This window comes from Trachinotus anak, unplaced genomic scaffold (assembly GCF_046630095.1).
Source record: "Trachinotus anak isolate AG129_WGS33_773 ecotype Australia unplaced genomic scaffold, CSIRO_AGI_Tana_v1 ptg000013l, whole genome shotgun sequence".
NCBI classification, from domain to species: Eukaryota; Metazoa; Chordata; class Actinopteri; order Carangiformes; family Carangidae; genus Trachinotus; species Trachinotus anak.
This window is the reverse complement of record NW_027273864.1, coordinates 15100466-15117470: the sequence shown is the minus strand read 5'-3', so window position 1 is coordinate 15117470 and position 17005 is coordinate 15100466. Positions and strand designations below refer to the sequence as shown.

The 17005-nt window shown below is 41.1% G+C and overlaps 2 protein-coding genes across 3 annotated transcripts in view; both read left to right on the top strand.

Annotated features, from left to right (window-relative positions):
- The first annotated feature begins 2842 nt into the window (after positions 1-2842).
- On the top strand, positions 2843-7037 carry LOC139630314 (collagen alpha-1(VII) chain-like). 2 transcript variants are annotated; one of them, XM_071493621.1, is made up of 5 exons: positions 2843-3303; positions 3661-3786; positions 4595-4768; positions 5172-5354; positions 5429-7037. In XM_071493621.1, the coding sequence occupies exons 1-5, from the start codon at positions 2991-2993 to the stop codon at positions 5455-5457; spliced, it is 825 nt and encodes a 274-aa protein (XP_071349722.1). In that variant the 5' UTR covers positions 2843-2990; the 3' UTR covers positions 5458-7037. The 2 variants fall into 2 exon arrangements, with proteins under 2 accessions (XP_071349722.1, XP_071349723.1); XM_071493622.1 differs by lacking the exon at positions 4595-4768.
- Positions 7038-10896: 3859 nt separating this feature from the next.
- LOC139630313 (collagen alpha-1(VII) chain-like) overlaps positions 10897-17005 on the top strand; it is a 54241-nt gene continuing 48132 nt past the window's right edge. Inside the window, exons 1-12 of the mRNA XM_071493620.1 lie at positions 10897-11161; positions 12591-12662; positions 12847-12891; positions 14504-14539; positions 15007-15093; positions 15177-15230; positions 15681-15797; positions 15885-15920; positions 15994-16038; positions 16124-16213; positions 16302-16373; positions 16843-16887. Coding sequence (XP_071349721.1) covers positions 11054-11161; positions 12591-12662; positions 12847-12891; positions 14504-14539; positions 15007-15093; positions 15177-15230; positions 15681-15797; positions 15885-15920; positions 15994-16038; positions 16124-16213; positions 16302-16373; positions 16843-16887 — 807 coding nt within the window. The 5' untranslated portion in view covers positions 10897-11053. The remainder of the gene's footprint in view (positions 11162-12590; positions 12663-12846; positions 12892-14503; positions 14540-15006; positions 15094-15176; positions 15231-15680; positions 15798-15884; positions 15921-15993; positions 16039-16123; positions 16214-16301; positions 16374-16842; positions 16888-17005) is intronic.

Below are 17005 nucleotides of genomic sequence, written 5' to 3'. Positions count from 1 at the left end.
ACTAAACTAATCCTAGTTTGGTTACCAGGATAACCCTGGTTCTCTGAAAACTGAGTGAGCTATCTCATTATGGGAAGCACCATTTGGTGTGGCTAATCATGGAAGCTTCATTACCACCACATCTGTCAAGGGGACAGACTAATCATCTGAGCTGCATGATTTAGCCCATCCCCTGTTATACCCAACTGCAGCCCTACACGGCATTCTGAATTGTATTTCTTCCAAGCGCCCAACACGTGCAAACAGGGCAGTTCTGTGAGAAAGGCCTACTTCACTCAAAGTTTTCAGAGAACTGGGGTTATCCTGATAACCAAACAGTCTCTTTCAATCCTTGCTTGATATCTCACTATGAGAGCTATATCGCCCATTCCTGGATTGCATCCTCTGAAGCCCATAACACCTCAACCCAGAAAGGGCAACAACACTCACACCCTCCCCATGGGCTAGCACACAGTTAAGATGGACCAACACTAAAGACACTGTACAGCAATGAAGGCGCTGTCACACCCAGGGCCCATGTGGTGGCCAGTTCCCTAATAGAATAAGCCTGAAGACCCTCCAGTGACTGTAACCCCTGTACTTCCATATGCCAAAATTATTGCCTTTGTAGACACCACACCATGTAAACTTGATGATTTATTTGCAAACTGTAGCCTGTGAGACACTGAAAAGTGGCAAGAAAGGCATGAGCTATGCATGACGAAGTGTCCCAGAAAGGCTCAAAACAGAGATATCTCTGAGTGCTGACTGCCGGGCCTCTGTTTCCACTAAACACAGTTCCTAAGTTGACTGTCTCTTCTTTCCCTCTGGTAGAGGGGGAGTTTGATGTGAAGTTGGCTGCGGTGGCCCATGACATGGCCACAGCCCTGAACTGCACCTCTAGAAAAATGGAGGACGAGATCTGTCACAACACATATTTCCTTCCAAATGGCTGGACTTAGAGAACACCTTATCCAAAAGGAGACCCATCTCCTGAAAAGCTTGGGCTGCTGACTTGTACACTGTTTGGTAAATGGAGGCAGTGAAGGGCTCCATCTTAACTGAGAGGGCAGGTCCCAGGTCCCGCCAAGGCGAGGGTGGATCAGCAGTTGGGATGGAGATGGTATGCCACACTCTACTTCTGGGGGGATAGCAAGATCCAGAACCTAACCGTTTGCAATCTCCAGGCCAGAGTAGCCCTTTACGGAAACTCTGTGCCTTAAAGCCTTATCCCAATAGCCAGTCATCTCCTTCATACATGTGGGGCTGAGCTTCTAAGCAGGCACATGACAAGAGGGCAGAATCTTTCCATTACATGAATCTCTCATGTTTTATCATCCTGTAATGGAGGCTAATCAATAGCCATCCACTTGCATACCTCATGCCTTACCCTTAACCTTCCCCCATGACCTTGTGGATGTGGGGGGGGAGTATGAGTTTCCCCACTGAAGGAGCAGCCAGTCCACAATGACTGAACAGGATGAGAAAGTAATAGTATTAGAACGCAATTTGTTTTTTGTCCTAGGTTACCTAGGCTATCTTATGAGGTAATTCTGCTGATGTCTTGGATAGCAAAGATGCACGTATTGCAGCTGCTAGTTGTCCAAAGTTCAAACTGCAATGGCTGTGAGATGAGGGCATGAGAGAGCCTGTGAGGGAGCTTCTGACAGCAGTGTTGCACCCCTGCAGAGGAGCTGGTCTCATCAGCCTGCCATGGACTTTTATCCATTTGAAACAGAGTCCAAGGACAGCTACTCAGCAGAAAAAGAAGTAATGAACCAAGGAGCGGCTTTTTAGTTAAGCTGCTGTGAGATATAATCTTTATTTTACTTCTGAACATTGGGATCTTGTTTTACATGTTGGGGCTGAAATAAAAAAACAAGAAGCTACAGTATCATCCTAAATGTGCAATGTTTAATATTTTTGTAAAGCGAAGGTAATAAGTAATGTAACTGCTTATTTTTTTATATGAAAAAATAAATAAGTAAAGTAATATAATAATATGATAATGTGTAAAAGAGTAATAAGTAAAAAAGTAACTTATTACTCTTCCTGAGTAACTTGCTAAACAGTGCGTCGGAAAGGCAGGGATCATCCCTTGCAGCTGCCAACACATGCAAGCAATGCAATGATTGGCATGATACTGCACTGCTTGCATGATCCATCTACAGCGAATCGTGGGCATGCTTCACACCCATACAAATGAGTTAGGGGTCCCTCCCTGAGATGGTGAAACTGCAGGCAGCCAGGAAAGGGTGAGAACAGGTGTGGGTCCGCCATGATGCAGTAGCCACCACCTGAACACAGCCAACTTTTGTTGACAAAAGATGTAAACCCTAAGAACACTACAATCCCAGCAACAGATGTCCACATTCACCGACCACCTTTACGGCTATGTCGGTGAACATTTAAGTGGAAATCCAGAGTCAGCACAGCTGAAGAGCTAAAGTGATCCTCACTGATAAAGGAAAGCAGGAATACCAAGTAAGAGATCCAGGTTGTTATTAAAGTGTCCCTGTCAGCTCAGACTATTGTTCTGTCCCCTGACAAACGTAGTGGTAGTGGAGGTTCTGCCATAACCCATAGTGATATACCAAGCAAGGTTTAAAAGAGAACCTCAAAACTTTCTCAGATGTTTTAATAAAACGTGTTTGTTGTTGAAGCTATTAATCAGTGGAAGATCATGTAGGTGCACTTGAGTGCTTATTTGTATCAACACGTGAGTGTTGATAAGAATAAGCCAGAACAAATATTTCACCTACATTTCATGTATGTATTATTACCTAAAAATTGTTACGTTTCAGAATGAACAACTCAGTAATGGTGTGAGTCTGCAGTCTTAAGTTGAATCAGCACTGATTTGACTTGGACTCAAGTCAAAAAATATTTGACTCAATGCAACGTCCATATGGCAGTGACTTGAGTCCTAAAAGGATTGCAACCAGTTTTTGGAAGATACGTCATGTTGACCAGTCTTGCAAAAACTTGGTAAATCCTTTTAGTTGGTGTGTATGTTGGAGCGGTGGAATGATTTTTTTTGTGGTGCTTTGGGATTGTTGTTGTCTCATGTGTCTAAAGCTTTGACTACCAGAATGTTTTGTCCTTCCCTTTTTTCATCATATTGCCTTTCTGGCCCCCCATTTTGTCCCTCCTGTGTAACACTTACCTGGTTCCTCTTGCTTCCGTTTCTGTTCCCTTGGTGTCCCTGTTTGCTCCTCTTGTCCTGTCTGGCTCTCTCAGGTTCAGGCCCGGACACTCGGTCCCGGCCCACGGTCAGGGCTCGGCCTGCACCAGAGCAACAACTGGTCCTGAAGGGTGAGGAGGGTGAGTTTGTCCGTCCGTCGCTCTGCCTGTCGGCCTTGGTCTGTGTCTGCGTGTCTAACAAACAGGATGGTGGTGCTATGTCTTGAGACCTCTGTATACTGGGTGGTTTTCTCATCAAGAAAACAGAGGACTCCATTTGCGTATCATGTGTCTGACTGATGCGTTACATATTTATATCTCTGATTACATCCAGACAAATACATATACTAGGGTATACTGTAGGTTCTATTTAACTGACCATACTGTACCTTAGAGGCAAAGTTAGTAAGTAAAAAGTGGTCCCTCTATCTGAAGCTTTGAGGTTGGCAGACTGAGTAAGAAAGATCTCCGACCTGTGTGGTGCTGCTCTTCTTTCAGGCCGTGAGGTGCGTGTTGTGGTGAACACCAATGACCCAGACTACGAGCACATTTACTCCATCGAGGCCTATGATGACCCATTGGATGAACTACTCTACTTCACGCCTTCTGCCAATCATAGTGGCGGTACTGTGTGTTTCATACTGTGTCCATTGCTATCATGCAGTGAAGTAGCACTGTCCAACACAGTGAACACTATCTAAGCCAGGCTATTCTCACAAATGACTGGTGTTTTCTGCTTCAAAGTGAAAGGAATATATGTTCCCAAATAAAATATATTAGTTACCCTGTGGAGTTTTTGTAACCAAAGCCATGTTACATTCACTGTTCCTCATCAAATGCTTTGTCTATATCCTTAAGGTTTGGGTTATGCTCAAGCTGAACTACCTCGTACAGTTTGTTGTCTGACCAACTGTCAGGGGTCTTGCACATGTCCCAAACAGCAACACTGGAAGCCAGAGGAAGTTGAAAGCCAGCTGTCATGGCTGTCTTCTCTCACCTTATCACTAGTGATCAAAAACTCCACAGGGTACCTTTAATCAAACATTAAAATTACACAATGGTAGTTTTGATATTGTAATTCTTGGCACCTTTTGTAGTCATGTCTCATAATTTGGTTTATTCAATTAGTACATAATCCAATTAGTGCTGGAGTAGCTTGTCTCATATTGTGTCTGCATTTCACTTTGTGCTCATTCTGTAACATTACGTGACTGTGTTGCCTTTGCATATTTCTCACACAGCCTGCTACAAGCACACACCATGCTGAGTCTGTGTCCTTTAATGTTGATAGCATAGATTGTGACACTGTCATCACATTAACGTCTTTTTCTCTTTTCCACTGAATGTGTCTTTACTGTTTGCTGTGTGTCTCTATGTGTATCTTGTGTTTCTGTGTGTGTGTGTGTGTGTGTGTGTGTGGGTGGGTGGACAGGTGAGGCTGTCAAAGAGGAATCAGAGAAAACAGTTAAAGTTGAACCAAACAAATCAGCCAGTGCTGACGTTCAGAAAACACCAAGAGCTGGTGGTCAGAAAGCAGTCAAAGTTGCACCTCTGAAAGCAGTCAAGTCCAGAACAGTCAGGTCCAAGAGGGGAGTCAAAGGGGAAGGTAAATCGTCGTCCTGCTTCGGGATTCATTTAGGGTTAATTCTGCCTTCCTGGTGTTTGGCCCGCTCTGTATGTCTCAGGCTGCCGGCTGTTCTGCTGTTGATTCTAAATCAATCATGTGTGGCTTTAAGCCAATTGTGCTTCCAATAAAATAAAATACAAAGGGTAATATATCAGTGCTAATTGTCTTCCTTTTCATTGAAAAATGTGAAAAGTAACTGAAATGAACAGGTTGGTTTTGACTGAGTTTTGATCTCAGTGGTCATGAGTGCTTGTTTTGGTTCCCTGTAGTTACTGCTGCTGCTCTGCTTTTGCCTCTTTTTGCGTGGCCTGCCCTTTTCTCATTGTGCATTCCTCTTTGGGTGTACGTGTTTATACTCTTGATGTGTGTTTGTGTTCTGCAGCTCCAGCAGACCTGTGCCAGCTCCCTATGGAGGAGGGGAGCTGTGGACGTTACACTCTGCGTTGGTACTACAACAGTCAGGCTCGGGCCTGCAGGCCCTTCATCTACAGCGGCTGTGAAGGAAACGACAACCGCTTCCTCCACCTGGAGGAGTGCGAGGAGGTCTGCCTTGGGGAGACTGAAGGTAACCAATCACACATACGCTAGTTTATGTCAGATATTGAATGCAGGCACTCTAACAAATGATCTGTTGTGCAGGTTCTCATCCATTGAAGACAGCACGATGATTGTGGCCATTTCTTCCTAAGCCACGGGAATGTTTGTCTTCATATAGCTTTTATACATCATTATTTTGTCAAATGTTCATGGTCAAGATTTGTTTTTGTTTATTTATTGTTTCTTTAAATCCAACCAAACTTTACCTTGGGTTGAGAGGGGATACCAAAGTACCTCCCTGGTTTATGTTGTCAAAATCATGGAAAAAAAAAAATTTAGAAAACAATCTGCCTGTTTTGACTCTTGTGCGTCTTGTTGCCTTAAAAAAGTCACTACTAAAATGGTGATGATCACACATCTGTCAAAGCTGACACATACTGCTAATTGTAATTCAACTTACCATGACTCAGTGTAGCTGCCTTTGTAAACATGATTTTAACTAGCTGTTGTCTGAATTGTAATGTGTCCAAGAGGAAGGAAAAGTTTTAAAGAATAATGACAACTTAACACAAAGTTGCATTAGAAAAGAGGAACACAAGTAGACATCTCAGCAACACTGAATGAACTACATCTAACAGGACATTTTGTTCAATGACAGGACAAAACTACACACTTTATGAATTTACCAAACTGCTAGTTGCTACGAGGATGATGTGCAATTATTTTCTTTTATTATTCTTGCTCACTCCTTGTGGCAAAATGGGTTGAGTTGTGGGTAGAAACACAAGTCACCCAGATAACTGTATTTTAACTTAGTATTTCAACATTGTAAGAAATCATGTCTCTTCAGTCAGTTTGATTAGAAAATGCCTCTAAAATCAAAGTACTTAGTAAAAAAATGTATTTAGTAGCAACTTACGAAGCCATTCCTATAGAGAACACAAAACCCACAGGTGCAAATGAGAGCTTCAGTTAAGAACAATAAACTCCAAAAATGAATCAATTTAAACTGCAAAATGTTTCTACAAAGTAAAAAAAAAAAAATCATCATCATCAACAGCATATATAAATCTAGGTCAATCTATATAAATTTAGACCCAAAATATAAAATAAAATAAATGATAATAGTAGATAATAGTTTATACAATTAGCCTCAGCCCCTACCAAAACACATGACAGAGTTTTAAGTTATATGATTGGCCGGTTTCTTACTGCAGTGCAGCTTGGGAGGTGAAATTGACTTCTCACCCATCATCTTTATGTACATAGGCCTCTACGTTTTGCATTTTTATGATATGCACAATTGCAACTAATTAATCCAACCAGATGACTCCCATGACTTGAAAGTTCTTCCTTTTTACCTCTAGAACCCTAGATGCTGGAAATGAGTCCTCTTACTTATCCTCATAATAATATCTATGTACCACAAATATATTAGGTCATTATTATCAAAATATGTTTATCATTTTTATTAAATATGAAGAATCAAGCACAATATTCTGCAAATATTTTGTACATAATGTTTTTATTATATGGGGGAAGTTGTGTATCACAACCGCATGTTTACCTGCCAGAGAAAAGGTGCTATTTTTAAAGGTATTTTTGTACTGTTAATTGAATATGGAAACTTTTTTATGGGGTACATACCATTTTGTTTCATCATTCATTTTCATCAGCATTTCTAATAAACCAAAAGACTGAGAAAAACAAAGTTGAATTTTCTGCTTGTTGCCCTGACTCCTCCTCCCTTTGTTTTTTCATGCTCTCTGCCCTCAATTGCCCTGGTGGGAGATACAGACTCAATATCCATTTCACTACACTTCCACAGGCCTCACACAGCTTCATCAACACCTTGTTACCCTTCCTCTACCTGACTTAATAATTAATGAAAAATTAGTTCAGTCAGCACTTAATCATGCTGTAGACTTCCTTGTGATGGCAGAGTCTGTGTGACATCTTTAACAAAATATCCATCAAATAGATGGAAACGGCTTCAAATGGCTTCAAATGGCACAGGTGATGGACAGGACATTCTGCAAACTGCTAGAATGTCACACTAAACTACCATCATCTGGAATACTGAATTTTAAAGAAATTGTGTTGGCATTTTAATTGAAGACTTCTTTAATATTCAGGTTTTCAGTGTAAAGTTGGTTATATCAAAGGTACTTTGCAACTGTATGCGATTGTACAACTGACAATCTTGTGGGAAGGCTTTCTACAAGATTTTAGCACCCAGCTACTGAGACTTGCTCCCATTCAGGCACAAGAGCATTAGTGAGGTGGGAACAAGCAGCAACCTCCGGGGCTGAAAGTTGAAGCCAACACGGAAGTGCCAAAAACTGCAGTTCCTTGAATTGCTCCAAACATGAGTCAATGCCAAGAGACTCATGTTAAAATGCCCAATTTAACAGTTAAAATAAACATGTTTACAGCCTCGTACAGAAAACGGTTTTGGTCTCCATGGCTAATTTCCCCCTTAGTGGCAACTGTACAGGGGGTGAATTTGTTTTATAACTCACCACTTCAAATTTTAAAAAGCTTAAAGTTATGCATGAAGGGCGTACCGCTTTGAGTGACAGATGGGTAAGTGTATGTTTGTCACAAACTGACATGCGCTGAAAGTCTAACCCACCTCTTTGTCCATTGATAGATTAGCCAGGAATTAGGCAGAGTCATGCACTGCCAAGATGGCGACGGAGGAGTAGCCCACTCTGAGCTTCAGAACCACTCTTCAAAAACTTATGGGTGTTGTCATGAGGGCTACCTCCATCTGTATTTACAGTCTATGGCTGGGGCACTGATGATGAGTGATATAGCCTGGCTTGCATAGGTCCTCACTCCGTGCAGGCCAGGTAAGTTCCTCCACACCAAAGTCAGAAAACCTTTTGTGTACTGATTCATTGTCATATGCCGTAACAGGAAAGGGCCTTCCCCAACTGTTGAGAGAGAGCTGGAAGAAATCCACTGTCACTTTATGCTGTAGCTGATAAAGGAAGAAATACTGAGATAATTTACTCTTACTAAAACTACGAATACTACTTGCAACATATTATCCAGAATGGCCCCTTTCAAAGTATTATATTAAACAACATATTCAGTTCTTTGAGTTATGTACAATATCCCAAATATTTCTAGCAATTCCCAAACCTGAGAAATAGAGATTTTAATCGTAATAACGCTCTGTTTCAATAATTCTATATTGCCTATGCGCATGTGTTAGCGTTTGTGTTTCCCCTAAATGTTTTTCAACAAAGATTTAAGATAGATAAAGATAAAGAGCCAGAAGTCACAAAATGTACTTTTCTTCTTCTTTAAGCATTATCAAAGAAACAAAGGAAATGAGTCTCAGTTTGCAGCTATTCCAAGACGTCATGTCCACCGAAAAGCGTTGACGAATCATTGATTTTTAGAGTGACACCGCTTGAATCGGCATTCATACTGGTTTCAAACCCTGGTCCATTTGTTACAGAGAGGAGGACACCTCCGTGGATAATTTGGCTGCCAGTAAAAACTACTGCACGCCTGGTTAATACATCAGCAGTTGGTTAGTTAGAGTATTCTAAGCTCCCAACTCTTCCACGATGTCCTATGGTGGCTGTACAGCGCCAGTGAATCGCTGATTTTTAAAGTGACAATTCAATGGTTATAATCACCGGGTCTGTTTATTTTGAAGAGGAGGAGACGTCTGTAGATAATTCAGCTCTAGGTAAAGAACCTCCTGATCGACTGACACTGAAGACATCCAAACTGGGAGAAGCCTTCAATAATGGTGGGATCATGGGAGTTTCCCATGATCCCACGCTATATCTTGACATTACCCAATGATGTCTTTTGTTATTGTTTTGATTGAGACATCCCTAGTGGCAGAAGTTACATACTGTGCATTTAAATATTTCATATAGATTTGGGTAGTTTGATCTATAACAATACATTGTCTGTTTGAAGCTGGTCAAACTTTTGATCTAAATAGTATTGGAACTAGTATCTGAAGTTGCCAGGTGTGGTGGAATAAAATGTAAAGTATTTTCATCTGAAATGTTTAGAACAATATTAATTGGCAAAAAAATGTAAACATGAGTAAAGTATGAGTACCTCAAAATGTTACTAAAATACAGTGGGGTACATTTATTTAGCAACTAGGCAAAGGATTACGATTTTTAGCACACAAAATGTGTCCCTTATACTTACTGTGTTCAAGGTAACATTTTCAACAGTCAGTGACCTTGATCAATGCAAACAATTAATGTTAGAGATGCCTCCAAATGAGATGAAAGTCCCAGCGGAAATATGGCTTCAGGCCTCATGAAATTGCTCTCCAACCAGCTCATCCTACATCAGTGATGCAGATCTATAGAGTCATAGGAGTGCCATAAAAAAGAATGAATTCGTAAAAGAATGAGAACATAAATGTTAGAATAAAAACAGTAACTAATTAAAGCAAAAAGAAGTAAATTTTTTCAAATATGGAAAATATCAACAGAAATCTATGAAAGAATTAAAAAAAATTAAAAATCATAAGGAGATTTTCTGTGTTTACATTACACTTAAAGGACATTGAAAAGTAATAACAGTGAAAGTTCTCGTTAATCAAACACATATTTCTAAGTTATAAGCAAACATTTTACACTAGGGTGTCATGGATCTGACGGTAAAGACAGTTCAAATTTGGAGCAATATTTATCTATTTTTACCTGTTAGCTAGCATAACATGCTTGGTAACTGATTCATGTGCCAATGGCTGTTGCCAGCTGGTTCTATTTTACACTTTTAGAAGGTTAAATTATGTTAGAAACAGACCCACAACCAGACTGCAGTTTAATTTGTGGCGCATTCATACAAGAGTATTTCATTTAAGACATATAGGCTTCCCTTGTTTTGGCTGGACCATACCAGCGAAGCCAACCATATGAAAGTGAATGTCTGTCACTGACTACCTCACTGATTAACTCTCTTCTTCAGATTCACCTTTCCTTGACCTTGTGACGTTTTCTATCGAAGTAAAGGAAAAGTGGTCAGAAAATGAGATTATTTTTGACTTTTCGATGGCAATCATAGAAGACAAAACACTTCTTCTATTTACTTCAGTGCTGGGAACTGCTTTGTTTTGATTTGGTGTGTCACATTGGCGCAGGGGAACAGTCTCAATAAGTTGTGATTCACAAATAGATTTCAATTGAAAAATTCTAGGTTGATTTAGAAATGATGATATACGAATTAAAATTAGAGGCACAGATATTGATAAAGAATTATAGATTATATGATAGATAGCCTACAAATATCGACATTTATTCTTGCATTGTGTTTTACGCACCTTGATGTTTGTGAATAGTCATAGAGACAGTTTAAACACCATGCAGGGTACACATATCTTGACAATTTATTTTGGAACTCTAAATTGAAGTCAGTTTGGAATTTTAATAAGAAATATGATGTTGGCAATAAAACCACAGTTTCATTCAAAATTCGCCATTTGATTTATCCTCTGAACCAGGTGGTTTAAAGATTCAGCGACGATGTCACTGAAGAACTTATTTTGCAATAACGAAACTTAGACTGTTTCACATTTTTGTCACCATCTGGTTTTCCTTCTTACGTGGTTTGATTTGGAGTAGCCGACCAAATTTTGCGTCTATCCATGATTTCTCGGAGAAAGTGCTCTTTAAGTTCATAGTTTGTGCCTCTGCCCTTCAGTTGTGCGCCTTTTCGTTTTATCAGTTGTTTGAAATGCTGACATTTTATGTGAGGTGGGTGTTTATTTGCGGGGTTTTTTGGCCCTACACCGTGTACTCGGTGGAGAGTGAATACGAAATCTGTTACCCGGCAAGAATTAAGGTGAGTGGTCAATAACGTTGTGCATCAGCTGTTCTGGGTCATGATCTTCTCTCTGGGCAGCCAGAAAAAACGAGGTTATCTTCCATGCTGCGTTATTGTAGCTCTATTATGGCAACCAGCTGCGCCAACGTGGATACAAGGCTACTGTTTTCACCCTGTGTGTGTGTGTGTGTATTATTGCATAATGTGGCCCTTGAGAAACCTTTTGTATTCAAAAATACCGCAGAGGTGGTTCTGAGTACTATGGCAGGTGTTCAAATGTCTGTGGACTGATTTTTGTCACCACGACCTGCAGGAAACTTGGGTGTGTGCTGTTCAGGCCGAGTTCAGACATAGCTGTACTCCGACCCACCTCTCCCTCCCTCTCCTACTCTCTCTCTCTCTCTCTCTCTCTCTCTCTCTCCCTCCCCCTCACTCAAACACGGTGACGTCGGACCAGTCTGTGAACAGCCCCTCCTCTCCGTGCACACTCTGAAACGGGATGGACTATTTGTCTGCTGCAGATGAACAACGTTAATGTTACTTCTTAAACTCTTAAACTCTCTGACGCTGATTTTTTTCTCCCTCGATCCACATGAATTGTGAAAAAAATCTTTTCAAAGACGCAAAAAGCTTCATTCTGAGGAGGCGCAAAGACAGTTTGGACCAGAGGTTTCAGCCAAACAGAGTAAATGGAAACTTGAGAAAACAAACCCACCAGGCTGCAAACGGCGCTGCTGTGGCAGCTGGTGCAGCAAAACAGGGTCAGGGAGAGATAGATGGAGCTGATGAGAGAGATGTAGATGTGGGAGAGGGGGAGGGGGGCAGCTGCTGTGGGAGAGCCAGCTAGATCAGAAGCAACAGGTCAGATTGACAGGAGACGAGATAAAGCTGTATGTGATGTTCAAGTATTTGTCCCAAGGTACTTATTAAAATATATGGAGCAGAGCACCTTACACATGGGATTATTTATTAAATGATAAAGGGGCCAAGGGGGTTTAATCAGTGTGCAGCAAACAGCAATTGTGGTCTGTTTACAGTGTCGCTGATTCCACCCCCTCAGTAACCCCTTATAATAGGACCTGCCCGTATGTTTTTTAAAGCCCAGATCAGAGCGTTTTTCCTACTCACTGGATCCGTCTTGCATTTACAGCAACACACAGCCGTACACCGCCTTAAATAGCTTTAGAGCCCACTGCAGGTCCCCGGTCCCTGCGCCTTTATCACTGACTGTTGAGTGTAAATGAGTCTGAACGTCAGCATGTTGACGGGCCTCACAGCTGGTTTGATCCCATCACAAGATGATCCCTGGTGTTGTTCACATGAGGAGTGAGATTGGTATTACTTTAATTAGTTGCTTAGAACTGTTTTATTTCCAGACTTTGATAACATTATCTGTAACATTATAACATCTAACATAACAGATAACATTATCTGTCTGTTTTACCAGGGTTTACTGGGACTTTCAGGAGAACAGGGCCCCCCAGGGCCTATTGGTCGTCCAGGAACTCCAGGGACATCTGTGAATACACACACACACACACACACACACACACACACACACACACACACTTAGACACACAAACCTTTATTTTTTGATTTACATAATGTTCCATTAGCCTCGTCCTTTCATTTGTTTCACATCTTCGTCTATTTTGAAAAAAAACTGATTAATGTTGTGTATCGTCATCCTTGTTATATTTCAGGGTAAAGCAGGTGAAGATGGCAAACCTGGGCTTCCTGGCCAAATGGTAGTTCCTTACAAGCGCTTTTCTGAGCTGGCATATTCCTAAATCCTGACTATAATATACTCTTCTTCTGATATAATGTAATATAATTTAATGTTTTGATATTGATTCTGTTCAGGAAGAGTTTGAACATTGTCAGTAGTGTGTGTTTTTCCTTTCACTGTGTCTCTCTATCATTCTCTAGTTGGTAATGGACTTGACATACCCTTTCTGTGAATTATATTTACTGATCAAAAACTGTGCAGGCATTTATTTCAGGCTGTACGGTATAATAGCTGCCTTCTCAGTTCTTATCCTGCTGGACCTATCAGCAGCCTTTGCTACAGTAAACCATTGCATCCACCCGTCTTTACTGACATGGGCATCTTGGGTAAAGTGCTTTCTTGGTTTGGATCCTATCTCACTGGGTACTCCTTCAGTGTGTCATGGTGAGGACAAAGGTCGTTATCCCATCCCCTCCCCACAGGAGTGCCCCAAGGATCAGCCCATGGTCTCTGCATGGATCTGGGCTTGTCTCTCTGATGTATTTCCAGGGATGAAGGAACGTCACCTTCAACTAAACCTCGACTCAACTCGTAGTCATTCCGGCCAATCAGTCTCACCATCACGATATCAATATCAAAATCTCCTCTTCATCTTTTACCCCAACCGAGATCGTGAGAAACCTGGGTGTCATGTTTGATAACCAGCTATCCTCTGACAATGGTTCATCTATCTTCAGGTTGTGCCGCTTCGCACTATACAACGTAAGTTAATTCAGGCTTTACCTGACTCAGTATACAACTAAGCTTTTAGCTCAGGCTATCTTTATGTCTTGCCTTGACTACTGCAAAGCCTCTTTGGCAGACCTCCCGTCACGCACAGTGAAACTGCTAACAGATGATCCAGAATGCAGCAGCCCATCTGTGTGTCTTTGATCAGCCCAAAAAGGCACATGTCACTCCACTAGTCACTGACTCACACTGGTTACCCATGGCTGCCTGAATCAAATTCAAATAACTAATGCTTGCCTTCAGTGACTTCTGGGTCTGCACCCATCTACGTGAACTCAAAAATATAAACTTATGCTCCTTCTCAGCCACTGTGTCCCTCCAGGGATTGTCGTGTGGCATCGCCATCACTGTACATATGGCAATTGCATTTGAGACTATTCTCATCTTTGGTTCCCCGATGGTGGAACAAGCCAACAAATCAGAGCAAGATTGCCCTTCTCAAGCTTGAAGAATCTCTTGAAGACTCATCTCTTCTCAACCTCCTCCTATAACACCTCTCACACCCTAGTATACAGAGGTGGACAAAGTACACAAGTCCAATACGTGACTCATGAGCTCTGAAGCTTTAGCTTTGTCCCTCACTTTTAGGTCACTTTGGATAAAAGCATTTTGTTTTGACTTACTGGGTGTTGATGGAGTGACAGGTGAAGATGGAAAAAAAGGTTGTGGCTGTTATTGGCATAACAAAATTGATACTTTTAGACAACAAAATCATTAAGGAAGATACTGTACAACTAGCCCCATTTTATTTAAGTAAATCATTAGACAATTTATTATGAAGATTATGTTTAGTATGCCTGTATTTCTACTTGTAATCTGACACTGTTTTCTTTAATCTACAGGGCGACAAAGGAGAAGCAGGAGCAGCTGGAAGAGATGTCAGTTCTTCTAACATGTTTCTGTTGTTAGTTTTTTTCTACACTGTCTATCTTAACCTGCCCTGTCTACCCCCTCTTCCTGGTATTGATCCTGACCTCCTTGACTTTATTGTATCACACATTAGCTTTCCTCCTTTCTTTTCTTTTCATCACTTTTCCCCACAAGTGTGTATTTATCAACTGTAGGTTGCTCTGACATTGACGTTACCATCTCAGTCTCACTGCTGAATCAAAATGTTTCTCAGAAGCTGCTGTATAAATTCACAAGCCTGATCAAGCTTAGCATTTAAGTATCAGCCACTTCTGAGAGGAATCCAAAGGAGGGGCAAATGTCAGTGTGCTGTTTTCATGTGCAAATTCATAACAGTTACCTCTGCTTTGATTTTATAGTTCAGCCTCTACTATAGCACAGAAGGAAGTAGCCCTGTGTAGAGAAAGTCTCAATTGTGTAATCGCATGTTTTCCAGGGCCGTGATGGGCTGAAAGGAGATCGGGGCCTTTCTGGTCCTCCAGGGCCACCTGGGGCACCTGGCATCATTGGTGCTTCTGGACAGGTGAATCTGATGTAGACACACTTAAAAAGTATTATGAATGGAAATGATAGTTTGTCATTACTGATCCTTGCCCTCTCTCTCAGGTTGTGAAAGGAGATAAAGGGACACCAGGCCCACATGGCCCTCCAGGAACCCCTGTGAGTGTGTATGACTTTGCAGCAATCTGACATTGTCGATAACAATCCTTAAATACAGTTTATTACACACATCACTGCTTTTCCTGCAGTGTGGTTTGCTAAGAATAACATGGACCTCTAAGGCTTAATGTGCATTAACGAAAGAGAATATCGCCATTTGCACAAAACAATTCCTCTGCATGTAATTATGTTTTTCATAGAACTCTGTTATGTGTTTTTTTTCTTTTGTATATGTCCAAAGATAATTTTAGGGAAACATCAAAAAAGGAGCAGAGTAAATATTTCTATGATATTACTTGTGTCTATGTAGCCCTTGTGTTGTGATGTTATATCAGCAGCATTGTCCCCTGTAATGATGTCTGTTTTATCTTCATCTGTGTCTGTATACTACTGCATCCCTCCCACAGTGTTGTTTTTATCATTGTCTTTTCATTTCCTTTTGAATGTTAGGGTGCTCGTGGTTTTCCAGGAGAGAGAGGAGCAAAAGGGGAACAAGGGGAACAAGGACCCATGGGTGCCAGAGGGCGTCCTGGGGAAATAGGGGAGGCTGGAAGCCCAGGAGATAAGGTGAAGTTAAGAGCTGAGTGTAAACAAATTAAAGTTTATCCTGGACTAAACACGACTCTTCTAATATTACGTCTCTATGTGTTTCAGGGGGAGAGAGGTGACAAAGGTGGCACAGGAGAAGCTGTAAGTGTGCATATTAGATTGATGCAGTCGACACATCTTCAGAATCAACTGAGAATTTCTTTCTTTTTGTCAGGGAAAAATAGGGCTAACAGGGCCAGCCGGCCCACCAGGTCAAAAGGTAAACAGCCTTTCATCCTTGCTGCTGATGTAGTGAAACCCTGGTGAATGGATTTCAGAGACATTTGTGTGTGTATGTACTGAAGGGAGAATCTGGTGTGTCTGGGGCAAGAGGCCCTCTGGGGCTTGCAGGACAGAGGGGAGAGCCTGGTGCAGCAGGACCCAAAGGAGACCACGTAAGATTTACACATAATACAAATCCTACAAAATAACATATCCAAACTATTATATTTCAAGTCACGTGTTTCATAATATGTCTTAAAGGGTTCTGTGGGACCTCAAGGTGATAAAGGAGACAGAGGAGAGTCTGGAGAAAAGGGACGTGATGGCTCGTCGGTGAGCTAGCTCTCAGATGTAGTCTAGATTAGAATATTTTAATAATCACAAACTCCTAGTGTGAAAAGTTCATTTTTTGTTATTACTATTTCCTATTTTCACTACAAACCCTTCACTTTTGAAATGAATTCTGTCCACCAAATATTACACTGCAGCCAGCAGCTGGTTAGTTTAGCTTAGTATAAGAAGAAAAACTGAGAGCCTGTCTGAAATGAATAGTTTTCCTACTAGCACTTTTAAAGCTCATTAATTAACACATTATGTGTTGTTTGTTCAAAAAGTTAAGTGAAAAAATAAAAAGTTGTAGTTTTAGAAAGGGTTAGATGCCAAGTCTTTTCATCTAACTCAAGAATGATGATAAGCATATTTTCCAAAAGGTCAACTATACCTGTAATGTCTTACTCAGACTCTCAAGACCTCATGTAAAATTATGATATTTCTTATATTTATATGTGGTTTGTAATTTCAGGGAACACCAGGAGAACCAGGAAAACCTGGTCAGGATGGGAAACTGGTGAGTAGAGTACTGGGTGGCTAAGATACTTCTGGGGTGAAACTGATACTGATGATAAATAGTGATGAATTTCTTGTGTACATATGTAGTGAATATTTCTTTCAACTGGCTTGGTAAG

Excerpts from the sequence above, each read along its gene's own strand:
- LOC139630314 (XM_071493621.1), top strand. The coding sequence starts at position 2,991 with ATGTTGGAGCGGTGGAATGATTTTTTTTGTGGTGCTTTGGGATTGTTG. Across the intron at positions 3,304-3,660 it reads GGTCCTGAAGGGTGAGGAGG|GCCGTGAGGTGCGTGTTGTG; the intron begins GTGAGTTTGTCC and ends CTCTTCTTTCAG. Across the intron at positions 5,355-5,428 it reads CTGCCTTGGGGAGACTGAAG|GTTCTCATCCATTGAAGACA; the intron begins GTAACCAATCAC and ends TCTGTTGTGCAG.